This window comes from Triticum dicoccoides, chromosome 2A (assembly GCF_002162155.2).
Source record: "Triticum dicoccoides isolate Atlit2015 ecotype Zavitan chromosome 2A, WEW_v2.0, whole genome shotgun sequence".
Taxonomy (NCBI): domain Eukaryota; kingdom Viridiplantae; phylum Streptophyta; class Magnoliopsida; order Poales; family Poaceae; genus Triticum; species Triticum dicoccoides.
Genome location: NC_041382.1, coordinates 519,666,919 through 519,693,614, shown reverse-complemented (window position 1 = coordinate 519,693,614; position 26,696 = coordinate 519,666,919). Strand labels below are relative to the sequence as shown.

General features: G+C 44.6%; 1 protein-coding gene and 1 pseudogene across 1 annotated transcript; one reads left to right on the top strand and one right to left on the bottom strand.

The window, feature by feature from the left end:
- The first annotated feature begins 3,047 nt into the window (after positions 1-3,047).
- Positions 3,048-3,971, top strand: LOC119359517. Its single transcript, XM_037625676.1, has 2 exons — positions 3,048-3,403; positions 3,535-3,971. Exons 1-2 carry the CDS (start codon positions 3,132-3,134, stop codon positions 3,734-3,736), a joined length of 474 nt encoding a protein of 157 aa, XP_037481573.1. The 5' UTR covers positions 3,048-3,131; the 3' UTR covers positions 3,737-3,971.
- Positions 3,972-19,955: 15,984 nt separating this feature from the next.
- LOC119359937 lies at positions 19,956-20,094 on the bottom strand (annotated as a pseudogene).
- Positions 20,095-26,696: the final 6,602 nt, after the last annotated feature.

The following is a 26,696-nucleotide window of genomic DNA, read 5'->3' as shown; positions in this document are numbered from 1 at the left end:
TTTTCAAATGATTTCCTTCCTTTTTAACTGCATGGCAACTCCTGCTTGTTTTTTACATGGCAACTGCTATTTAGGCCAAATGGCAACTCTTATTGTACCTACATGGCAACTGCCATCTTTTCATTGGCTTGTGTGCTCATCCCATACCTAGTTTTGAAATTGCATTCCTGGCAGATAATCTGTTTTTATCATTCTTCAAGTTGGCTAGCATGGCAACTCTTGCTGGATTCGCATGGCAACTGCTAACTATGCCACATGGCAACTCATATTCCCCTTACATGGCAACTACCAGCTTTTCCACCTATTTTTTATTTTTTTTAGATTTATACCATGACAATTATTTTTGTTCATTTTTAATACCTTTTTCATGTGCTTTCTTTTTTGCAGGGTGAAGAAGACTACTATACGCGGGGCCAAGCATATCATTAGGGACCCACTCGAACGCCTTCATTCAAAGTTGTCAACAGGGGGCAACTCAGATGTTCATGAGGCGCCAGTCGACAAAACTGCTGTTACACCGTTAACTGTACCCACTAACTCTGACGCAAGTGGCCGACCATCTCCGCCGGTTGCAGATGTGCAGGTTAGAACAACAGGCATCCATACATCAGGGAGTGACGAGTCGGTATCTGCTAGGACAGCTGAAATATTGCCAACTCTTCTGGTAATGAAGGATGTTGTTGTGAGCCATGCCATCCCATCAGCAAGCGTTGAAGTGGACGCTCCCAAGACCAACCTAAGCAAGGAAGATTCCCGCTCATCTGACACTAATTCCAAGCGCGTGTGTGGTGGCACTTCTATGTCTACGACAGAAGTGGCTGAGGCGGCAGTTCATAATGATATGCCATCTACAGGTGGGAGTCTTGGCACAACAGCTCCAGCTCCTGTCGGTGCAGATACCCCTAAGGCGACTGTTTCACGTGCTGGTCTTCCACCGAGGTGTCGTAGCCACCGCAAGCAATCAACTGACATACCCAACGCACCAGCTGTAGCTAGGAGTAGCAGAGATGAGTCTGGTTATGTTCTTGTGTCCACACTGTTCCTGCCACCTTCCAAAAGCAATGTGATGGAGAAACCGGAAGACCGAAGCACAACTGATGCAGGTGTCAAGCCGGGCACGAGTGACGCGGGTGAACGCCCGGAGCAGACTGCGCCTTTACCCGTAGTGGAAATCCCCAGTTTAAATCTGCGCACTTCCAGGCTCCCAGTCAATGTTGGTGTCCCTTACAGCCCAAACAAGAAGATTATCAAGGAAGCTGCGGCTGATACCGCTGACAATACGCCCCGCCCTACAAATAAGTCCGATCATTCTGTAGCGGCCGATTCAGATATGTTTGTTGATCTTTCACCCATGGATTCCGCCCCGCAAGTTGTTCACGGTCCAGCCAGTAGGCATGAGAGGCACCCAATGGCCTTCACCCCATCGAGCTTCAGCCTTGGCATCAGTCAAGATCAACCAGTGGTGCCAGATCCTATGCCAGTTGCCTTTGCTTTCTCGGGAGGCATGCCCGCAATGATGGCGCAACCAATGGTCGAGGGCAGGAAGGTTGTCAAGTTCGCAGAGCCGATCGTCCAAGGTACATTTCTTATGTGCTTATCATTTTCTTGTATACATCTGTGTAGTCTGACTTTTGTCCCAAGCATTTTTTTGGGGTTCTCACTTGTGATGGCAACTGTTATGTGATGACATGGCAACTGGATTTGCTGCACCATGTCACCTACATTTTTTTTGCCATGCTGCATTTTACATTCGGCAATCACATGGCAACTGAAGTTGATTCAACATGGCAACTGTAGTTGTTGTCACATGGCAACTACAGTGCAATACACATGACAACTAGATTTGCTGCACCATGTCACCTGTATTTTTGTTTTCATGCTGCATTTTCCATTCGGCAAGCACATGGCAACTGGAGTTGACACAACATGGCAACTGGAGTTGCTGTCACATGGCAACTACAATGCACTACACATGGCAACTGGATTTGCCTCCACATGGCAACTCCTTACTTTTTGTACCTACATTTCACATCATGCACCCTATCTTTTCACATTCCATTTGTTTTGTTTTCCAGGTATCCTAACCCACTTTTTTGATCCTTTCAGGCACCCCTGAGGAGATTTCACCGTCACTTGATGGAGCTTACCGCAGGATCGAGGAGGCAACATTGCAGAGGAGGTCCTCACGAGGTCAGGGGCAATCAAGTTCCAATGTGCCTGCAGATACGGTATCTGAGGATACCATTAGGAGTGCCACCCCTGGTTCTGCGAGGCAGCAGAGGGTAGTTCACCCACCTCCCGTGGAAGACTACGAGCCCGAAGTCAGGGCCACAAAGAAACAGACCCAGTTGTACGATATTGTCAAGCGATTTGAAAATGCGAGGGCCAGCAGCAAGCACATGAAGGAGCTGAAAGCGTAATGACCATATTTTACTTTGCTCTTTCTACCATTCATATTTTTTCTACTTTCTATATATGATCCGCTTACGTTTTAGTTCTTCCTTTTTTACTTAGTAGACATGATTATTTCATGTTATATCATTTTCATATAGCTCATGTTTGGATAGAACCAAGGTCATTCAATGCGAAGCGACATACGTTGACCTGGGTGATCTTGCCGAGTCCGTGAGGCCAAACGGTAAAATGTCGACGAATGTAGTTGCATGCGGGATTGACTACATCAACAAGCATATGGATATGTCTCTCGACAAAACAATCATGCATTACAGTGTGACCTGCAAAATATGGGATGGTGACTTTCACCACAAAATCCTGAGAAAGAATTTTGCTCAACACGGTCAATTCAAGCTCACACTGAAGAAATATGTGAGTACTCCTTCCCTGTTTGCACTCTTTTCACATGGTATGGTTTTTTGCCATTATCTGCACTCTGTTTATGTGGCAGATGTTTCATGCGGCATCAGCTGCCGTGCAAACTAACTTTTTGATTTTTGCATCCCGTGCAACTATGTGGCAACTTCAAAGTAAAATACATGGCAAATTCTTTTCATACATGGACGACAACTTTCTTTCAACTACCCACTATAACTAAACATTCTACGTGATTCTACTTTTTTTGTCCCTTTGCTGTTCTTCATGTGAACTCTGCTTTTCATTTCCTTCACTTTTACATGCAGGTCCTGTTCCTCATGTTCCAGGAGCTTGCACCACACGACCCACACGACAAGTGTGGTCACCACTACGTGATTTGTCTTGACCTGAAGAACCAATGCTTTGAGGTGCTTGATTCAATGTGTTCGGCAGCCGATGCAGACCTTACTTCGCATGCTGAATTCTTCATCAACAACGTCAAAGAGACATGGAACCGTCACTACAAAAACTCAAAGGTCCAGATCAGACATTTTCCGATTGAGTACGTGGCGACTACGAATCAAGGAAACACGTAATTTCCTACCCCCCTTCATGTGCCATTTACATCAATCCCACCCCTCTTTGTTGTTACATCTGAATTGAAGTTTATCATTGCTATGTTTGTCCTTTTTGTGGATTCACCTGACTCTTTTTCTTGTGCAGGACGGACTGTGGCTTTCACACGTTGGAATACCTTGCAAAGTGGGAAGGTAGACTTGTTCCCGCTGTCACAGCTGCAACGGTCGTTGAGCTCTGGAAATTTTACACATGGAACTGGTTGACGAATGAAGATTTCAACAAGCGGTCCGGAGCACGCGAGTTCGTGGAGGAAACTGACAAGAAAGTCATCAAGAAGTACAAGTGATCACATGGCATTACACACTGGACGCATACCTTACATTCTGTTGCCGAGGAATGTAAGGTACTACATTCTGTTCTTCTCAAACACTATGTCCGTGTGCTATGCTATGACTGCAACCCCGAGTAGCCTAGTACGCAGTGGTGGTTCGTGAGTGACATTTGAATATTTTCTGTAATATTGTGTGTGGATATGAACCTATTTCAGGCGTGATAGTAGATACGTTTTATGTTTATCATTATTATTGTGGTTTCATCGTTTACACCAACAGGTTGCTGCTTTGAATGCGTGCATTATGTTCTAAAATATGGCAACTGTAGTTCATCAGACATGGTTATTAAAAGTCATCGTCATTTTTCATTTGGATGTTTTGCTTCTTCTTTTTCATTGCTAACTGCACCGGCTACCATGGTAGTTTTGATCATGTAGCCGTAACCTTTTCTGTGGTTGATGCACGTTACGCTTTTTCAACTTTGTTTCCCATAGATTGCACACAACACAGCATGTGTGACTAAAGCGTGTCGAATTATCATGAAAATATACGCGATGTAGAGTCATTACAAATAACATGGCATTTTTCAGTACAGCTAACAGGGCAGATTCAGTACAAAGAGCACGACAGATTCAGCATAAACAAGATGGCAGATCCAGTATACTTGACATGGCGGATTGAGTATAATTAACATGGAAGACCCGGTATATTTACCATGATAGATTCAGTATAAAATATCATGGCATATTTAGTACAAAATAGCATGGCAGATTAAACACATATAACATGGCAAATCAAGTACACACACATGGCAACTACAGTTACCCATTCAATGCATTTTCCTACAACTTCTGATGCCCCTCAAGAGTAGTCTCCCATTTCTAGAAAAAATCACAACATCTAGGTTACAAAACAAAATGTCCCCAAGGACCATGTCACAGCGCCCCAATTTTGCTTACAGATTGCCCGTCCCTTTCTTTGTTTTCTTGTGTTTTGCTTGAATCTCCAATCCCGATTTGTACCTTATCTCTTTTGGACGCCCCTTTGTGATGGAACAGGGCGGGTTCCTGACCTGGGTTTGTGTGCTTGCTGTTCCAGATCCTATCTCCGAGTTTACAGATGATGGCCCCGTGGACGAAGGCACACTTGATGTGCGGGGGAACCTGTGTAAGGCTTCCTCAACTTTCCTCTTATTGATCTCATCAAGCTCTCTTTTCAGGGCCTTCCTGTGTTTTTCTGCGACTCTCGCTGTCTCATCACTCTTGCACGCTTCATCAATTAGCTCAGCATAGTTCTTTGTCAGCACAACGTGCCTCATGGCTTCCATGGTTGACTCAGGTCTCTCGTCATGCACAGCCAGAACTGCGTTTGTTGTCTGTGGCGCCAACGCGTCGTCAGTGTCCCAAGTCCATCGCCGCCTTATGAAATGGCGGGGCATCCGTGTCACAGCGTTCATGTCCATTACTTTTAGTATGTGACATCACACAATGTCATCCCGTTCAGACTTGCAGCATTGGCAGTAGTATTCGCCTTGGCCGATCGAGGCTTTCACGAAGTAGTTCCTTCCTTTGTCCGGGTCTTCAGGTTCTGAATCTGACATGCCCAAAATAGAACACACCTTGAATGTATGTTCGTCCACCTGGAAAGCCGTGAACATGCTTGCATGCTTTATTTCTTCCTGGAATCTGCAAGTTTTGTGTGTTTTCTGTTAAATTATCGTGCGCTCTTTTTTTGTAGCACCTTATGTTGTCATGGAAATAGAAATACATTTTGTTTGAACATGGCAAATATAGTACATTAAACATGGCAAATATAGTACCTTGAACATGGCAAATATAGTACATAAGACATGGCAACTGTAGTACATTAGACATGGCAACTGTAGTACATTAGACATGGCAACTGCAGTACATTGAACATGGCAATTGCAGTACATTTTCAACTGGCCATCGTCATTTCCACACCAACATTCCCAGCGGAAGCACATTGCATAAAACATGGCAACTACATTTTATTAAACATGGCAACTACAGTTGAGTAAACATGGCAATTGTATTTCAGCAAACATGGCAGTTGCATTTTAGTAAACATGGCAATTGCATTTCAGTAGATATGGCAACAACATAACATTTTTCAGTTGACATTGGCATTTGCATACCAACATGCCCAATGGAAGTACAGTACATTAAACATGGCAACTGCATTTCATTGAACATGGAAACTGCATCCAGGTAAGCATGGCAAACAGAATTTCCATTGAACATGGCAACTGCAGCTGAGTAAGCATGGCAAACAGTATTTCATTAAACATGGCAACCACATATCATGGCAACTGCATTGCATTCTATATGGCACCTACTGCCTTCGTGCTTTGCGCAAATAATACTGTAACACAACTAACTTACTTGTTAAAGATCTTGTTGGTGTATATCTTGCTCATTTTCCTCTCCATCGGTAAATACGTTAGGAATTTTGGCTGCTTTAGCGCGGTGTTCGCTTCTTGCTGTAGCTCAGATCCCAGTATTTTTTGTTGCAAAGTTGTGTACTGCTTGGCAAACTGTAGCAATGAGTTGCTAGGGCTCACGTACCGCTTCAAAACAAAGAACGGTCCTAGCATCTCCTCAGCCTTCTTTATAATGTGCCACCTGCATTGCCTGTGCACTGCCAACGAAAAAACCTCCTCTATGCCTGCACGCATGCTAAAATCCTAGTCTGTTATTATGTTCATCGGAGCAAGTCCATCCATGCACTCCAAAAAGGTCTTGAACAGCCAAACGTACCCATCCGTGTCTTCGTTCCGAACGAGCCCGCATCCGAACTGCAACGACTGATTTTGGTTATTTATTCCTATGAATGGAGCGCATGGCATCTTGTACATATTAGTGAGATACGTCGCATCGAATGAAATGCAATCTCGGAAATGTTTGTAGGCTCTCCTTGCAGCACCATCCACCCAATACATGTTCCTGACACGGTCCTCATCGTCCAACCTTATCCTGTAGAAAAAATCTGGATCTTCCTTCGCTTTCTCATCGAAGTAGGCCATTGTGGCCTCTATGTCAGCCAACTTGCTTTCTCTATGGTACTTTGCCTTCAGGTTTGTGACGTCAGCTGGTATGTAGGGCATGCTACTCAGAGTCCCTTTTTTGCTGTGGATTAGTGATAGTATCTGGACCATTCTTGATGGACCGACGTTACAATCATGTAGCAGCTTTATGAATTTCTTCTCGAGGAGGGTGAATCCTCTGTGGGCGGTCAGAAATTTTACCAGGTCGAACTTCTTTATGAGTTTGTGGTTGTGCTCGTCAAAATATTCAGTGACCACCCACTATGCTCCATCTACATTTAGCTTACACCGGACAGGGCATTCGGTCTTGAGAATGATACCTCTCTTTCGTTCCGGAATGACAGGCGCAACACCTTTCCCCTTCTTGTTCCTTCGTGCCTTGTGGCACCTCATCTCACCTCTGCTGTACTCGTTAGTTTTCTTAATTTTCCTATCGTATTTGGTGTTGACCGCAAACCCATGGAACTTTGCATATGTCTGGTAGAATTCCTTTGCTTCTGTGAACGATTCAAATTTCTGCCCAACGTACGGTGGCTGAGGTACCATGATCTTCGGTTGCCCACCACCTTCATCCCCTTGTGCTTTGTCATCAGTTTCATCATTCACTTCAGTATCGGCGGCAGTTTAATCTACTTGAGTGTTGCCAGTGCTTGTATTCAAAGGGGTGCCTGTCAGCATTGCTGGAATGATTGCCATTTCCGACTCTGACTCAACATTGTTTGCGGCATGATTGTTGGCTGGCTGGTGGAACGCGTCTTCTGTGCGCTTAGAGCTCCCCGCAATAGATGTCCCCGCGCCGCTGTTCACTGTAGTTGTAGGCCCTGTAATAGAAAAAACAGGTACGAGCGTAAGATTTTGCTTGAATAACATGTTTATTGTAATGGATCACATCAACTTCAAGTGATTTGGCATGACATCATTCAAATAACAAGCCGTGAGTCTGCGTGTGGACATGCATGGCAACTGTAGTTGTCCAGTCATGACAGCTACAGTCCAACAAACATGGCAACTATTGTTTGCCAATGCACAACAACCAGCTCCTTTTTAGTATGAAAACTTGGATTCTATATGCATAGCAGCTGCAGTCCTGCATACATGGCAAATACTGCTACCAATACATGGCAACCAGTGTGTTCTAGCATCAAAACTTTGCATTCTAGGCTTGAGCTCACTAGGCAAATGCGATCAACCATTAGTGTTGCACACAGGCTTCTAGCAGTTGGCAAATTTCCGAAGACAATATATGACTCATTGCACACAACCACTTGTTAGCGTTTTATGCTTGATTTTGTCCACCATCACTGATACATATCTTCTTTTTCGTCACGTGCTATTTGCCATAAAAACAAATGTAGTGCGCTTTTGTGGTTCAATTTTTTCCTAACCTTGTTGTGCTGCATGTGCCCATCTTGTGTGGTCTGTCACACCAAATTGACGTGCTCTATCTGCAATCTGTGAAGCTTGCCACGAGACGTTTGCTGGGGTACCGCCACCGTAATAACCTGTAAGCATCGTAGTAGTTGGTCAATACATGGCAACTGCAGTTTGAGCTGGCATGGCAACTGCAGTTGTCCTGGCATGGCAACTGCAGTTGTTCCTCCATGGCAACCACAATTGTCCAGGGAGGGCAACAACAGTTGTCCAGGGATGACAAATGCAGTTATTAATTCATGGCAATTGCAGTTGTCCAGTCATGGCAACTGCAGTTGTCAACTATGCTCCTTATGCTAATTCACCGTCCGCAACTTCACTTTTTATGGACTCACCTGTGTATGACGTCGATGGCAGGTACATGGGTGCTGCCTGCTGCCACGTGCTGCATGAAGGCTCTACGTTTTCCCCCGACATAACTCGTGAGTCTTTTGCCAACCTTTTCAAGTTTATTTTTCATGTCTAGACCTGTATGTGTTCTTTTTCGTATGTGTTACCTTGATTAGCCATATTAGCTAGTTGAAATTGGTTGCCCGTACATTTGTCAGTGTTAGCGCCCTGTGACTGAACTTGCCACTGAGCCCCCCTGAGTGTGTTTTGGTCATAAGAACCTGTGAAAAAATGATAGTGTAGGACATAAGTAGAATGTCATCTTCATCATCGCGAACATGGCAAATGTTCTTTTATTTTGTTATCACACATCATACCAATGCCTGCATACTGTTCTAGTAGTGGCAGCAACGACCCTGCAGAAATGAGTTGACTGTACTCTAATGCATCCCAAGGGGGCGTTTCTGGTCTTTGAGAACCCCAAGTATCAGCGCCATCTTCGTGATTCATTCCTTTCCGCGTCTCGTTTCTGCCAATGTGCTCTCAATCACTGCATGAACAAGAACGCATCAACAATCAACAAAAAATGTATCCTTGTGTTGCTTGCATGTAGAAGTTAACACGTCAGTGTTATCACATTTTCATGCGTAGGCAACCAACATATCATGTCTAGTAGTACATGCACATCCACTATCTTTTCTAAAATCTGGGTGCTAGCTATCTGTTTGATTCGATGGCATCAGCCTCTACAATAGGATGGCAAGCAATAAGTTGACATGGTGGCAGTTGACGACAATGATAGGTGGCAACTGACGTTAGACACCAGTGGCAATTAATTTTCACACACCCCATTATTCCAAATTTCTCAATTTTCTCTCCTTTTTTATGGATTCCTACACATCCATTCATTTACCAACTACGTGCATCAATCTACTAAGAACTTACGATTATCTCTAGCGTAGTACATGATAGATCTAGTGTATTCTGCTTGGCAATTGTGAAGACACATAACCTATGTAGTGTTTTACCCCTGTAGGATGGATCTAGTTGCCAACTTCGTCGATAATTTTGCAATTTTCTGCCCAGAAGAAGGATGAGAAGCAGTAGGGAGATCGAGAGATTCACCTGCTTTTAGCTGGTCGTCTTTGGAGGGCGTTGTTGGAGTGGGGTGGGGTGGAGGGGGTGGGGTGGGGGAGATAAGGGGTCTGGTTTGCGGTGGGAAGGCCCTACGGATCTGCTCTGGTTGCCATGGCAACCAGAACAGGCCGGCGATGGAGGTAGGGGTTCGGGAGGTGGGAGAAGATGGCGGCAGTCGGGATTGGGGATCGATCAGAGGCCGGGACGGCTGGGTCGTGCGGGCCGCTGGGTCCTCTGGCCCGGATGTGCGGGCGGGGTTGCCACACACCGGACGTGCGGGCCGTGCCTTTGCGCGCTCGGACGCGGTCGTGCGGGCTGGTTCCTGTCCATGCCACACGAGGCGTGTGGCACAACTACCCGATACACCACACGTGCGGCAGTTATCGGGACCCTTTTATTATTATGCAGAACTGTTTGTTCAGTCACATCTGCCCTTTGCTAGAGAGAGCGAAAACGGAAAACTGTTCTGGAGCATATTAGATGGGCGATCCAATAGATAATTATGTAACTGTAGTTGGCTGGCAATGGTTCACAGAGGGATATTCCTTGCTTATATTTACTTGATATTTGATCTTAATATTCACTGGACACAATTCTCTCATGGTTGCAATGTTTTTTTTCTCCTAATTTCACTCCAATTGTGTTGGCATTCATGCTCAGTTCACATTCATGCAACAACAGCAAGAAGATCATGGTCGTGCGCATCATCAAGCACACCATGGAGATCGTCCACCTCCTCACCGATGCTAACTCAATCCAGATCACCGTCGACGCTATCATCAACAGGTATCTCTCTCGGTTTCCTTTATTCTCTCCTGCCTTTGTGATGTTAGTATGTGTGCGCTGCCTAGTATTTTTGGATCTTGCCAGTTGAATGGATGGTTGTGGTAGTAGAATGGTATTTTTGCTTAGGCGCAATCATACTTATGGAGTAGTAAATAATTTGTCATGTCATTCTTCAAGTCTACACATAGCATTGTTATTTTAGGAGCAGATTTCTCATTCTTAAGAAACCTGAACTTGCTTAATAGCCAATTTAGTGGTGTATTACCATTTCCTTGATGTCAACTCTAATGCTTCTGTTTACATTCCTTAACATTCCTTGATGTCAGTTCTGGTGTGCAATCATATGACATGTCTTACGTAAATGAATATGGGTTGTTGTCAATTTTTTAATCTACAATTGATCTAGTGTTTTTTACATGGTAGCGTAGTATCCTATTTCCTTTTCTAATATACAAACTTCTACTATGTGAGGTGCATAAGTGCATGAGGTGCGGTTCGCCCTAAACCCTAAACCCTAATTAACTTGTGTCTGGTGCCATATGTCAGCCATTTGCTTTCTAAATTTATCTGAGTATAATTTGATCTTTATTACATCTACACTTGGAATAGCGATGCCAGTTTTAACACACATGGGACTATTTAAATAGTGTCCTTGCACAAGGTAGCTTTTACTACATATATGAGAGTTCCTATTTTCAGCAATGATGACTTACATAAGTTATGCAATAATGTCAATAGTTGGTGTTAGATGAGCCAATTTATTTACCATGATCATGTTATAATGATTAAGTTGGATCATTTAATCACTTGTATGCATATCTTCCTGTTGCTATTTCTTTAGGAGTTTCCATTGGCTCAATAAAATTGATGGTCATTCATCAATGTATTTTCTTCCTATTAGGGTAAATACTGGAAATAGTCATTTTTTACATGAACATTGACTTAGTCATTCATTACTCATTAGGGAAAACTCAAGTGGCAACAATATAAGTGCTAAGTACTGTAAATAACGTTGGGGTTGTTGGCAGGGGCTTCAAATGTGGTAATGTCAGGCTTCAGATGGCAACAGACTATTGAAATATGATTCAGCTAGATATAAAGTGCTGATATCACCAAGATATGCCTGATGCATCGTACAAGATGTTTCTACTCTATTTTCATGTTGCCTCGGTGGTGAATACTCATATGTTGATGTTTATACAAGTAGCAACATAAAAGTGGTGTCATCCAACATTTAATCTGTTAATTTTTTTTGTCAATGCTATTGCAGTGTTTGCCATGTTCCATATTCAATTGCAATTGCTCTGAAAAGTCTCCATTGTTTGCCATTTGTCGTGATGACAATCTTTGCATTAGTCTACAAGGGTTGTATAAACCATTTTGCATGTTCTTGTGCTGTGTGAAATATTGCCTTTTATGTAAAGTTCATGTTTCATTCTACTAGCATTACATGCCACTTATAGGAGTTTTGTGGTATTGGCTGTCCAGTAGAACAAAATGCTTGCAGATTTTGTAGGGATGATGTGTATTGCAGTATTTAGCATGTAGCTTAACAAAATGCTTGTAGATTTTGTAGGGATGGTGTGTATTGCAGCATTTAGCATTTAGCTTAATAATCAATCAAGTAATTGTAGTGTTATCTGACCACTTCCAAGTGAAGTACTGCTGCCTATTTATTGTTCACCTACATGTGTAAGTGATTTTTTTGTCTTTCTAGCACTGGCCAAAATACTTGGGCAGAAGTGTTGCGCACCGACCTCTCTGATTGTGTAATCCTTATCCATTTTCCCCAGGTCGCCTTGAAGGAGAGGTCACCGGCGGTGATGGTTCAGCTCTCAATATGTGAGGAAGCTTAAATTTATTGGTTGGTATCAATTGAACGATTTGTCAACAAGAGATGTGGTTGGTGATGTTTATGTCCTCCCTTGTCATTTCCTTTTCAATAGAAATATTTTTTGCACTTACTGTATTTGATTGAACTAGTCTCGATGAAAGCAACTGAAAGATGTATTTAGATGTGCTTAGCTTAGTATCTGCCATTTTGGATTAATGACTATGCTGGTACGTTAATAACATTTTGATGTGGCTGATCTACCATGTCTCTGTTTGAGCAATAGTTTGTGCTTTAAAATTTATTTTCTAAGCCTTTTCAACAAATGCTTCATGAAAAATTGAAAACCTTATGGCGCTTAGTAACTTTAGAGCACCCTGAGTTATCCTAGCATGATCTGTTGGCAATGATCTGAATCTTTTGCTGTTGGTTATTACCAGTTACAATTGTATATGGATTAACAATGCTTTTAACAACAATGTTTCCTAGCTATTGGCTCTCTGCAGTCATAATGGGTACTCCTATCCAATATAGGCATTCAAATTTAAGTGTAGTGTCTCTGTTTGTGCCATGATTCACATGAGCAATTATATGGAGTTTTGGTTCAGAGAGAAGAAACATGGTTTTCTTCAATAAAAAAGAGGGTAAGATCAGATGTAGAATAGAACTGATTTGTGACCTGTTTATGTGTAGGGAAAGCACAATTGTTGTTTGAAAGCAATAATTACTAATCGTCAACTGCAAACTAGTCCCTCTATTGTCCATTTGTCCGTGACTGTTGCTTCTTTTCACCAATCTAATGATGGGCCTTGAGGACAATAGTCAAGAACCAAGGTTGGGTTTGATATTATCTCACTGTCTTTGTGGTAATTTCGCTGCTGGTCATGGATTATGGAGTCCACATGATCATATAGATGGATGATGCTGGGCAATTTCCTCCTGCTTTCCTTTTTTTGTTCTTTAGATCTTCTTGATTTGTGGGATACTTGATCTTGCAACTGTGACTTGACTAATAGAGTAGAAAATATCTTATTAACGAGGAGAGACAGGCAGTAGCACGACGAGGATTAGGGAAAGTAGCAGCAGCAGCATGACTCTACATAGAAACGGTTTCGAAAAAGCTCGAACAGCAATGAGCTTGTTTTATTTGCTAATATGGCTATATAATGTGATTTCTCTATCATTGAGCGTAAAATCTTGCTTTGCAGTACACTGGAAACTCAAGATGTCAGAGCAATTTTTGCATAAATTAGGACACTATAATGAATAGTGTGATTTTGAGTATTGTATATAGTGTATGTTATGTAATGACTTAGTTCTTGAAGAGAGTCTTTGTATACGCTAACGCTAGTACATTTGCTTGGTGGTAGAGAATCTCATGTAAGACAGAATTTTTTTATGTATGACATGTATGATTAATGCTACAAGATGCAATAATGTAATTATGTTATTGAATTATTATTATTACTCTGCATGTTTGGAACTACTGATTTTAGAAGAGGAGATAGATCCTTGGTGTGTCCTTTTGTTTCTTGTTGTGGAACAAACAACCAAACAAACATACTTTTGTGTACGTACATAATAAAGTTTGTGAATTCTCAAGAGGTTGATTCTTTGTTGATCTGGAGGTGCATGGATGAATGAACCATGACCTGCTGGTCTCCTTGTGAAATAAATAGATTTGCTTGATTGTGAACTCTACCTAGCATGTACTTGTACTTGTCATTCAGACGGTGAAATAAGAGAGGAGAGGCTGCCCATGCCCATGAACTTGAGAGAAGGTTTGGACGTTAGAAAGAAAGATGAGATGTTCCAAGAACAATAGTTATTATATGTGCAACCTAATATACCGTTTTATCAAGGGATAGCTATTACCTTAGTTTTAGTACATCTGTTGTAGCATGATGATGGATTGAAAGCAGCCTGGGGTAAACCAAAATATTTGTTGGGAGAATTTGAGATTTATGAGCTTCTGTAAGCTTGCTAAACTTGCCAAAATAAATATATGCGGTCACTCTAGTACTAATTTGTTGGGAGAATCAAGAAATGGCAGGTAACAACCATGCTACTATTAGAAAAATGTTCATGTGTACCTGACTGGCGGTAGAAAAAAATGTGTCCTGTATAGAGTGTTCAGATCAAATAAATGCTTAGCTAGTCCCTTCGGGGACATCCGATAAAATAAATGCTTAGCTATAGAAAATTCTGCATGTGATGAACTGCAACCATCGACAGACAATTGCGCTGATTGTAGGCAGCTGCTTTGTCTGAACTCTGATTAATTAGTTTGTCATTTTGTTTGTTTTGTTGATTTGAGACATTTTTGGAGCAGGTATTTCCGGGATCATGGACTGCTGTGCTGGGATTATCGAACCTTCTTGTGGAGAACCCGGACAGCTGGTACCTGGGGCAGGAACTGTACATAAGGGTGGTGAACCTTGAGGACGACCGCAGCAACAAGATGGTGCTCCATCTTCCCAACAACACGATATCCTTTCTGCGGCGCACTCTCGAGCCTACAGAAGGTATATATGTTTCTTTTCTTGTGTTGTGGGGAGGAATGGTAAATGGACGCGGAGGAGAGTGACATGACAGTAATACGTTGGGTTACTGCATGCAGAGAACAGTCTCATAGGTTCCAGTATTTTAGAGCCTCGCGGGCTGGGAAGCTGGTGTCACTCTGTTGTGATGATGGTAGATAGAGAGACGCATTGGATGAATCTGTGCAGTAGAGTGAACAACAGTAGGAAAGGAGATGAGATCAAGAGCTGCTGTTGAGTTTGTTGTTAGTTTCTTCCACATCTGTACAAGGTCAAGCAGGAGACCAGATGACCAATCTTGGTAGTAGTAGTAGTAGTAGTAGTACAATCTTTTAATCTTTTCTTTCTTGAAATATCTCTATAGCTACTACATAAAAACAAGGAGATGATCACTCGTAGTAATCAGTTACATCGTGTGATTGAATGTATATCTATACCTGGAAAAAGAGTACACCTTTGCAAATCAACTCGTAAGTTGGTCTATTTAGGAGAGAACTAAGTAGAGGATAGAGATTATTTATTTATTTATTTTTATTAATATGTTGGCAGTAGTACAATCTGTTCATGCACATGAATGATGTGAGAGCAAATGGATGCAATATTTTCAACCTTTTAGAGTTATGCTTCTCCCTGTAGAGGTTTGGACGAAAATCCCTCATGCATGATTGTTAATTGTGCTTGTGAAAACTTGAGAATTTTGTGTAATATATGAGTTATTTAGTTTCCTTCAAAATATCATGTCTCAAAGAAAACTTACTAGAGTCGTGGAGGTGCATTGCTTGTTGGGTTCTGAATTTCTGATGAGATGTCTAATCTTAATAGATGTCTCATCTGTTTTTCAGTGTAAGATGTCACTCGCCAAGACAAGACTCAGATTCATCTCCTCCTCGACATTGCCCTTCCCGACGAGCACACTTGGCCAATGTGTGCCTGAAAGAATAAGAGACTAGAAGCGTATGCTGTTCGGGAGGGACACATACATGTTATATAGTCATACATATTACAAGATGGCGCAGGTTGTTGCTAAACTTGACCTCTACTCCAAGCTATATCAGGATAAGATCTATCTAGCTAACAACCTGCGGAACCAGATTACATCGTATGCGTTACAACACATACGTGACATGTTGTCACATATTTCTACCTATACATTCTCTACAAGCCTATTGTTTAACATCCTCCCTCAATCGTAACATGTCAAGGTTCAGATTGTTCTTGAAGGCTTGGAACTGCCAAACTTGCTGAGGCTTAGTAAAGCCATCAGCAACTTGATCTCCTGTTGGAATGAACTGTATTTCTAGTAGCTTCTGTGCTACTCTTTCTCGAACAAAATGATAGTCAATTTCTATATGCTTTGTTCTTGCATGAAATACAGGATTTGCAGAAAGATAAGTTGCACCCAGATTGTCGCACCAATGTTGTGACACACGTGATCTTCCAACACCCAATTCATCAAGTAGGGTTTCTATCCACATTACCTCAGTAGTCGCATTAGCCAGACTTATATTCAGCTTCAGTACTGGAACGTGACACCGTTGCTTGTTTCTTTGCATTCCAAGATATAAGATTAGATCCAAGGAAAACAGCAAAACCTCCAGTAGACCTCCTGTCATCCAGACAACCAGCCCAGTCTGCATCAAAGAATGCACTTATTGCAGTTGATGGAGATCTACACAATTTTAGCCCTATTCCAGAACTTCCCTGAATATATCTTAATATCCTTTTTACTGTTGTCCAATGCACAGAAGTAGGAGCATGTAAGAACTGACAAACTCTGTTCACAGCAAAAGATATATCAGGCCTGGTCAGAGTTAAGTACTGAAGTGCACCAACTATGCTCCTATACTTAGTCCCTTCTTCTGAACTTAGTATTTTTCCTTCATGCAATGACAGCTTATCAGTAGTTGACATAGGTGTAGTGGAAGGCTTACAATCCTTCATGCCTACATGCTTGATTATATCTTTGGCATATTTTTCTTGAGTCAACATAATACCATCATGCATCTTTTTAACTTTAATGCCTAGAAAATAATGCAACTCTCCTAGGTCCTTGAGTGCAAACTCACTCCCCAAGTTTCTTAACAAGGCCAAGGTAGCATCTTGAGATGAACTGGCAACAATTATATCATCAACATAAATTAACATATAAATGATCACCTTCCCTTTCTTGAAGAAGAACAGTGAAGTATCCCCTCTAGAGGCTCGAAAACCAAGCTGTTGTAGCTTCATGCTTAGTTTTGAATACCAGGCTCTGGGTGCCTGCTTTAAACCATATAAGGCCTTGTCCAACTTACATATATGGTGCGGTTTTGAGCCATCCTCAAATCCAGGTGGCTGCCGCATATAAACCTCTTCCTTGAGAACGCCATGTAGAAACGCATTCTGAACATCCAATTGACGAAGACTCCAACCCCTGGAAATAGCAATAGACAGAACAAGTCTGATAGTAGCAGCCTTAACAACTGGACTAAATGTATCTTCATAATCAATACCATAGCGTTGCTTGAACCCTTTAGCCACTAGTCTAGCCTTGTACATGTCTATTGTGCCATCAGATTTTCTTTTAACCTTGTACACCCACTTACAATATATTACATTCCTCCCTTGCTTCGAGGGAACTAAGTGACAAGTCTTGTTTCTCATGAGTGCATCATATTCTATATTCATAGCATTTTTCCAATCATGATTACTCAATGCCTCTGTTAGATTTTGTGGTTCACCGGTGGAGGCAAAATTTGCAAATTTGAAATTCTTGTCATACCTTACTGTTCCATCTTTAAATTTTGATGGTTTCAAAATACCTCTCTGTGCACGTGTAGTCATACGTGCTGGTGTGTCGTTGTGTACTGGATCAGCAGCCGCAGAAGATCCTGGCCCACCCTCATCCAATGAGGCACCAGCGGGCGAATCCTCCTCGACTGCCACGCTCGAATCGCGCACGGGCACAGGTGAACCAGGCGATATGCCGCCTGCACGTGATGATGAAGGCGCGCTTGGGGACCGCGCGGTTGGACCAGGAGACAAACCGCCCGCTGCATGTGACGACGAAGGCACGCCTGGCCCGCTCGTACCAACACCTGACGCGTGGCGCGCACCAGAGGAGGGCGAGGGGACATCCGGTCCTCCCGACCAATCACCAGCCGGCCCACCCGACCAATCTCCAGGGGAGGCAGGCGACGTCAAGGGATCCACCTGGGGATCCGTCGCCGCGTCAGCCTACATGTTGACACCATATCTCGCAGGATTAACGCCCGCAGGCATATCTGCCTTGTGTCCCACGCCGTCAGGGGTTTTCTGTTGCTGCATAAAATTACAGTTTGGAGCGCCGTGTTTTTCACCGTTGTCTCCATTATGGTTAGAGTTATTAAACAAATGATCATCAGCAATGATTTCACCCCATTGATCAGTAGGATTTAATAGGTCTGGTGAAAGCAAAAGGATCTCAGCACGTAAACATGCATCGGCGTTAGGATGAAGTGTAGCAAAGGGGAAAACGTTTTCATCAAATACAACGTCCCTGGAGATATAACACGTCCACTGGAGATATCAAGGCACTTAAAACCCTTATGGAGATTGCTGTACCCAAGGAAAGCACATTGTTTTGATAGGAATTGGAGTTTATGATTATTGTAGGGTCGAAGATTGGGCCAGCAAGCACACCCAAAAATGTGAAGGATAGAGTAGTTGGGTTTTTCATGAAAGAGTCGTTCAAAAGGTGTTTCGAAGTTGATAACCTTGCTAGGAGTCCTATTTATCAAATAGGTTGCGGCAATGAAGGCTTCATCCCAAAACTTCAAAGGCATAGAAGCTTGGGCAAGAAGTGATAGGCCTACCTCAACTATGTGTGGATGCTTCCTCGCAGCCGACCCATTCCATTGATGAGCGTGGGGACAAGAGACATGGTGAGATATGCCTATGCGGGTGAAAAAGGAGTTTAGTTTTACATACTCCCCACCCCAGTCTGTTTGGAGAGCAAGAATCTTGCGATCAAACTGTCTTTCTACAAGATTCTGAAAATCATGAAATTTCTGAAACACCTCAGACTTGTGTTTGATGAGATATATCCATGTAAATTTACTGAAATCATCTATGAAACTCACATAATATTGCTTTCTTCCTACTGTTTCAACAGCAGGACCCCGAACATCGGAAAACACAAGTTCTAGAGGAAACTTTGATTCACTTATTGAATGTGGATAAGGAAGTTGGTGACTTTTGCCTTTTTGACAGGCGTCACATACAGACTCTTTATTGAAATCATTGGCACACGGGGGATTATTCTGACTAATGAATTTGCTAACAATAACTGAAGATGGATGTCCTCAGCATCGATGCCACCTATCCGGAGATATCTTGGTGGCACTTAGCACTTGCTTGTTGACGCTGGTGCCCGTGTGCCTTACTGGGTAGAGACCTCGTCTACCCCTGCCTTGAAGAAGTACCTTCCTCGTTCCCTGGTCCTTTACAAAAAAAGAGTGGGGGTGAATTTCAACGAAGGTATTATTGTCAACGGCAAGACGGCTAGCAGAGATGAGACTTTTGTTGGCTTCGGGTACATGAAGTATATTGTTTAGATAGATCACGATCTAGGGTGTGAATAGCCGAATGACCAACGTGTTTAATAACCATACCTGATCCGCTTGCGGTGTGTATCTGCTCGTTGCCGTTGTAGCGGTCGTGCACGGTCAGCTTCTCCAGGTCGCCTGTGATATGGTCGGTGGCACCACTGTCAAGATACCAGTTGGTGTCCACCCCATACTGAGGAGCTGCAAGATTGGCCGATTTCTCCTCCACGCCTTGGTAGGATTCATCGTAGCGTTTCCAGCATTTCCATGTTGGATGGCCCATCTTCCCGCAGATCTGGCACTAAACCCTGGGAGCGGAGGCATGGTTGTTGTAGTTGCCTCCGCCGCTGCCGTTGTTGCCCCCGTGCCCGCCGCCATGTCCACCGTTGCGGCCTCCTGGCTTGGAGTAGCCATGGCCGCCGCGGTCACCACCATTGTCGGTCTGTCTGCGGCCGCGGTCACCGCCGCCGCCGCCGCCTTGTCTGTGGCCTTGGGTGGCAGCGTTGGCAGATGACTGCGAACCGCCGCCACGGAGATTCGGCCTCATCTCGAAGCTGAGCAGCTGAGAAAACAGCTCAGCCGCGGTGACTGGTTCTACCCTGGAGCACATGGCAGAAACCACAGGGTCGAACTCTTCGTCAAGTCCGGCTAGGATGTGGGAGACAATATCTTCCTCGTCCACCCTCTTCCCTGCAGCGATCAGTTCGTCGCAGAGGGTTCTGATCTTCCCGACGTAGTCAGTGATGGATAGGTTGCCCTTCTGGAAGTTGGCGAGGGCGATCCGGACGTTGGTGGTCTGGGAGCGGGTGCGAGATGCAAGCATCCCCTCAACCGTGTTCCACAGCTCCGCCGAGGTATGGCAGGACGCAACCTGGATGGCTATCTCACGAGGGAGAGTCGTCAGAAGATACAAGAAAACTTGTTGGTCTTGCGCATACCAGGTCTGGAAGTCAGGGTTCGGCGCCTTCGCCGTGGTCTTGCCGTCGGAGGAGGTCACGTCGATCTGTGTGGGCGGTGGTGGCTGCTCAACGTCGAGGTACTTCGCCATCTGGGCTCCCCGGATAGCGGAGAGCACGGTCGCCCGCCACAGAGCCTGATTGCCCTTGGTGAGCTTCTCCGTGGAGGCGTGCACGAACGGCGAGGAGGGGAAGGAACTTGAAGACGTCGCCATGGATGAGCTCGAGGATTGCTCTGATTACCATGAAAGAATAAGAGACTAGAAGCGTATGTTGTTCGGCAGGGACGCATACATGTTATATAGTCATACAGATTACAAGATGACGCGGGTTGTTGCTAAACTTGACCTCTACTCCAAGCTATATCAGGATAAGATCTATCTAGCTAACAACCTGCGGAACCAGATTACATCGTATGCGTTACAACACATACGTGACATGTTGTCACGTATTTCTACCTATACATTCTCTACAAGCCTATCGTTTAACAGTGCCTGCTTGATGATGGTCGCGTCGCCCGATGGCTGCCTCCTCCCCTGATGGTGGATGCAGCGCCCGACGGTTGTTGTACCCTGATGGTGAGCTTTAGTTCGCCTCTCTCCCGCCCTCCAGATCTAGCATGTTCTGTCTGGAACACCACTTGCAATTGTACATACAGGATACACACCACTGTTTGTTTGGTCCTTCAATTTTTACGTGCATGCCCAAAATTAAATTTGGTTGGATGTTCAATTTCCATGAACCTGCACCATTTTTTGCTTCAGTTTCTACTGTATGTATGAACATGTTCTCAACTTTGTGTGTTTTTTTATGAAATGAAAATTTGTAGAGGCTTGGTATATATACATACATACATAGAACAAATTTTATCTACAAGCAATGGTAGTTACCACTTAGTTCTTTGACCTCCACGTGTCCTCAAACGTAGCTGCAATCTAGCAAAGCGCTTGGCTATCGATTGTGGGCAGAACCCGCTAACCCGTGAGCTTCCCTAATTAAAAGGTGGTGATAATATATTTTTTAGATAAAGCAATCCCTGATTTTTAGGTGGGAAGGTGTAACTAGCCAACTAATCATGGGTGGATCTGCGACAAAGGAGGACTTGGAGTTTCGTGTGAGGCGATAACACCTCCGGTCATTTTTGTTCTCTTAATTAAATAATAATCAGGCAAGTGCACGTGAACTTCACACTGTGATTTTTCAAGTTGGATTGAAAACACTCTTCTACCTGGAGTAGGTTATTTTTTAATTAAAAAATAGTATGGAGTATGTGCGTAGTGAATGGATAGACAACGTACATCGTGGCACCTTTTCAGTACATACAAATGTATGTAGTATGTGCGCGCGGGTGGGTTAAATATATTATTTAAATACATGTGGCCTCCTGGGTGCTTGAATTTATGCATACACTTCCATGTAATATGTACAAAATTCACACGCGAGGGTAGTAGTACGGTTGTGTATTAGCACTCTTAAGTACTCCTCGGCTAAAGAAAACCTTCGTCCATTTTTTTATGAATAAACAATGTCCATTTCGACTCTTAACAAGGCAAGAATGACTTATTTTCGCATAAAAAGATTTTCTGGTAGTATGGAGTACATGTATATTCTTAGCTAGGAGTACGTACTTCAAAAATGAATGTGCAAATGTGCACACTTCTAATCAGAGTATGAAGTATATAATATACTATTATTTCAATGTAAGAATGGAGTATATAATATACTACTATTCTATAGGAATATGTACTTTGTAGAATGGAGTATATAGTATACTACTATTTTATAGGAATATGTACTTTGTAGAGTATGTAGTACTGGGTATGGAGTATGGAGTATCTTTAAAAAGGAGTATAAAGTATGGAGTATGTCCAAATAAGGAGTATATTTTCCAAAATAAACAGTATCTTCCTACAAAAAATAGATATACTAAGAGGAGTATCTCAAGAAAAAAAAGTAAGTACATCTTGATACTGATCAAATATACTAGAGTATGCATGTGTTTGTTCTATTCTGTATTCTGTTTTCACGTACAAGTACATTAGTACAAGATTGCAAAAATGAAGAATCTGCCAAGATAGTACATCTTCAAGCAACCGTGACTACTAACTAGAACGTCACTGGGCTAGAAGAGACAATATGGGAACAAAACTTTAACACATAGATTTCTTGGACTTTGTGATGATGCTTTCTCATGCATATACGTATACTGATCCGTAACTAGAGAATTGGATTGGGATTCAGGTAGTGCTAGATGTGATGATAGCTGGGGTGGACACGTTCAAGATCATAGGGTCGATGTAGCAGGCAGTGGTGAGCTCTTCAACGGCGGTAGCGGCGGCCGTGGTGGAGAGCGCATGTTGACGGCGGCTGGTCGAGCATGCGGTATGTTTAGTACTTGTAAACTTGTTGTGGAATGGTTTCCTTGATTGTCGAGAGTTACAGGAAGGAGTACATATATAGATTGGCTGGTACAACCATCGCCAGAACATGGGACAGATCGTGCAACGATCGTGGGCCAAGTAAGCAGGCCCATAGCTACTGACTAACACCCCCCGCAGTGTCAGCGGCGGGCTCGACGACGTTGAGACTGGCACGAATATCGAAGAATGGCATCGCCGGCAGGCCTTTGGTGAAGATGTCAGCAAACTGGGCACTTGTAGGGACGTGAAGAACTCGAACGTCGCCCAAAGCCACCTTCTCATGAACGAAGTGTATGTTGATCTCGATGTGCTTGGTTCGTCGATGCTGAACGGGGTTGCAGGACATGTAGACGGCAGAGATGTTGTCACAATACACAATAGTGGCCTGATGAAGAGGACGATGAAGCTCACTTAGGAGTTGGCGCAACCACACCATCTCTGCGACAGCATGAGCAACGGAGCGATATTCAGCCTCCGCGGACGACCTGGAAACGGTAACCTGCCGCTTCGAAGACCATGAAATCAGATTATCACCCAAGTACACACAGTAACCCGAAGTGGACCGACGAGTGTCCGGGCATCCTGCCCAGTCTGCATCTGAGTACGCTGTGAGAGTAGTTGGAGAGGAAGAGCTGATGGAGAGGCCATGATCAAGAGTGCCTTTGAGGTAACGCAGAATATGTTTGACATGATTCATATGCGGAAGACGTGGGTCGTGCATGTATAGACAGGCTTGCTGGACAACATAGGTTATATCAGGACGTGTGAGGGTGATGTATTGCAGAGCGCCAGTGATGCTGCGGTAAAGAGTGGGATCGTCAGCGGGGCCGCCGTCAGCGGAGAGCTTAGAACCGGTTTCAGCAGGTGTGCGAGCAGGATGATAGTCGATCATGCCGGCTTTGGAGAGGATATGAAGAGCATATTGACGCTGCGAGAGAAAAAGACCGGTGGAAGAGTGAGAGACGGCTATACCAAGAAAATGATGAAGAGGTCCAAGATCCGTCATGGAGAACTCCGAGCGAAGAGAAGAGATAATGTGTGAGAGGAATGCGTCGGAAGAAGCGGTAAGCACTATATCGTCAACATAAAGAAGTAGATAGGCAATGTGATCGTTGTAGTGAAAAATAAAGAGAGAAGAATCAGAGCGAGAAGGAGAGAAACCAACGCGCTGAATGAAAGAGGCAAATCGTTGAAACCACGCATGTGGGGCCTGTTTGAGCCCTTACAGAGACTTCTGGAGGTGACAAACGTGGTCGGGGAGTGTGGGGTGAGAGAAACCGAGAGGCTGTCTACAATATACAGTTTTGGTCAGAGAGCCATTGAGAAAGGCATTTTTAACATCAAGCTGATGAATGGGCCACGAAGAGGAGACATCTAAGCTAAGAACAACGCGGATGGTGCTCGGTTTAACGACCGGAGAAAACATTTCATCAAAGTCGATGCCAGGTTGCTGAGAGTCACCACGACACACCCAACGAGCTTTGTAGCAAGAAAGAGAGCCGTCAGAATGGAACTTATGATGAAACACCCATTTGCCGGAGACGATATTGACACCAGAGGGGCGAGGGACGAGATACCACGTGTTGTTGAGAAGGAGAGCGTCATGTTCTTCTTTCATGGTTGCGTACCAGTTTGGGTCCAGGAGAGCGGCTTTGTAAGACTTGGGTATGGGAGAGATGGGTGTGGTGGTGGCGGAGAGGTTGAGACGATCCACAGGAAGACGAAAGCCCGCCTTAGCACGAGTACGCATCTGATGGTCGTTCGCTGGGATAGGTGTAGGTACAGTAGTAGGAGGCAGTTTAGAAGAAGGAGGCGGCGACGGGAAGGAAAGCGAAGAGGGGGAGAGACAAGAATCAGGCACGGAAGGAGAGGCATGCAGATTAGGAGAAGGAGTTGGGATTGGTGAGGCAGTGGGCCCGGGCGAATCGGGACAAAAAACGATGGTGGGGGAGTGCGGTGGTGGGGAAAGCGAGACAGCATGGGGGGCGTCGAGGGGAGGCGGCAGATCCGAGGAAGGTGCATGTGATCGAGCAGGTGGGACGGTGGGATTGGTGGGAGCAGATTCGGCAGCGGGGCCCGGGTGAACAGGGCCATGAAGCGCATGCACGTCGATCGTTCGTGGGCGCGCAAGGGCAGGAGAAGCACCGGAAATTGGGGCAGAAAAATCTGGAGTTTGGTGAGAAGCGTACGGAAAGTTTGTTTCATCAAACGTGACGTGGCGAGAGATAAAAACGCGACCGGTGGGGAGGTGCAGGCAGCGATAGCCCTTGTGTGAATCGGAGTAGCCAAGAAAAAGACAAGGCAACGATCGTGGAGCAAGTTTATGAGGCGTGGTCGCTGTCAAATTAGGAAAGCAGAGACAACAAAATACACGAAGATCAGAGTAGGCTGGGGCGGTGAGGAAGAGGGACTCGTAGGGGGAAAAACGGGGGCAAGTTTTGGTGGGACGAATATTAAGAAGAAAAGTGGCATGGCGAAGGGCTTCAGCCCAATATGCGGAGGGCACGGATGCTTGGAGGAGGAGGGTGCGAAGAATGTCGTTGATAGTGCGGAGGGAGTGCTCAGCTTTGCCGTTCCGCGGTGATGTATATGGGCAGGAGAAACGAATAAGAATGCCGTGGTGTAGAAAGAAATCACGATTGTGAGTGTTATCAAACTCACGACCATTATCGCATTGAAGAAACCGAATAGGGAGAGAGAAGTGAGCAGAGACATATCGGTGGAATTTGACAAACAAACTATGAACATCTGACTTTGAGCGAATTGGAAAGGTCCATACATAATGAGAGTAGTCATCTAAAAGTACAAGGTAATACTTAAAACCAGAAACGCTAGGAGTAGGTGATGTCCAGAGATCACAATGCAACATTTCGAAAGGAAAAGAACTACGCATAGTAGATGCACCAAAGGGTAGCCTAACATGCTTGCCCATTTGGCATGCATGACACAAAGACGAATCATGGATGCCCCGATCATGAGGGAGCCGAAATTCCTGAAGAAGGGTGGTCGTTGTAGCAGGTTGGGGGTGACTGAGCCGGCGGTGCCAGAGAGTGACGGAGGCGAGCATGGCATGAGGCAAGGATGAAGGAGCATCGTGAACCATGTACATATCGCCGGAGCTATTGAACCGAGCTATCTCCACCTTGGTGCGAAGATCCTTCACAGACAACCCAAAGGGATCAAACTCAACAGAAACTTGGTTATCAATTGTAAAACATCGAATAGAAATGAGATTTTTGATGAGGGCAGGGGCGACAAGAACTTCTCGAAGAAGTAGAGGCGAACAAGAAGAAGAAAGAGTGGAAGAACCGACGCATGCAACAGGAACGGAGGAACCATCACCGATAGTAATGGAAGGGAACAAAAGAGAGGGGCGAAGAGAGGAAAGCGTACTATCAGATGCAGACATATGCGAGGAGGCGCCAGAGTCGAAGATCCATTCATTACCTGTGTCTTGAGTGGTCAGGGAGTTCATGGCGGCGATGAAGGCAGCCTGGTCCCAAGCAGGTGCAGCTGTAGTCGAAGTAGAGGCAGTGGACTGGCTCGGTGGAGGAGCAGTCGACGAAGAAGCAGCAGCATCCCAGCTAACCGTCGGAGGCGCGTCGTAGGGGTACAGAGAGTATGACGTGGGCGCGGCGGCCGCCTAGTACAGTGGCGCGTACGCGGCATACGCATGTGGAGGAGGGCGCGCACCGAGTAGGCCAGGAGCGCCGACGGGCGGGCGCAGACCGGGCGCCCAACTGCCGTTGTACGCCGGTGGGGCGCCGTAGGGCGACGGCACGGACCAGGGCATGGGCCAGGCCTGAACAAGCCCGGTCCACGGATCATGCGAGGGACGCCAGGTCGAAGGATCGGAGCCGGAGGGCAGCTGGGGTGGCGGTGGAGCCGGGGACGCAGAGGCCGGTGCAGAG

Bases quoted from the DNA above. Each gene is read 5' to 3' on its own strand.
- LOC119359517 (XM_037625676.1), top strand. From the start codon at position 3,132: ATGCAGGTCCTGTTCCTCATGTTCCAGGAGCTTGCACCACACGACCCA. The intron at 3,404-3,534 runs GTAATTTCCTAC...TTTCTTGTGCAG, and splicing joins ACTACGAATCAAGGAAACAC to GACGGACTGTGGCTTTCACA.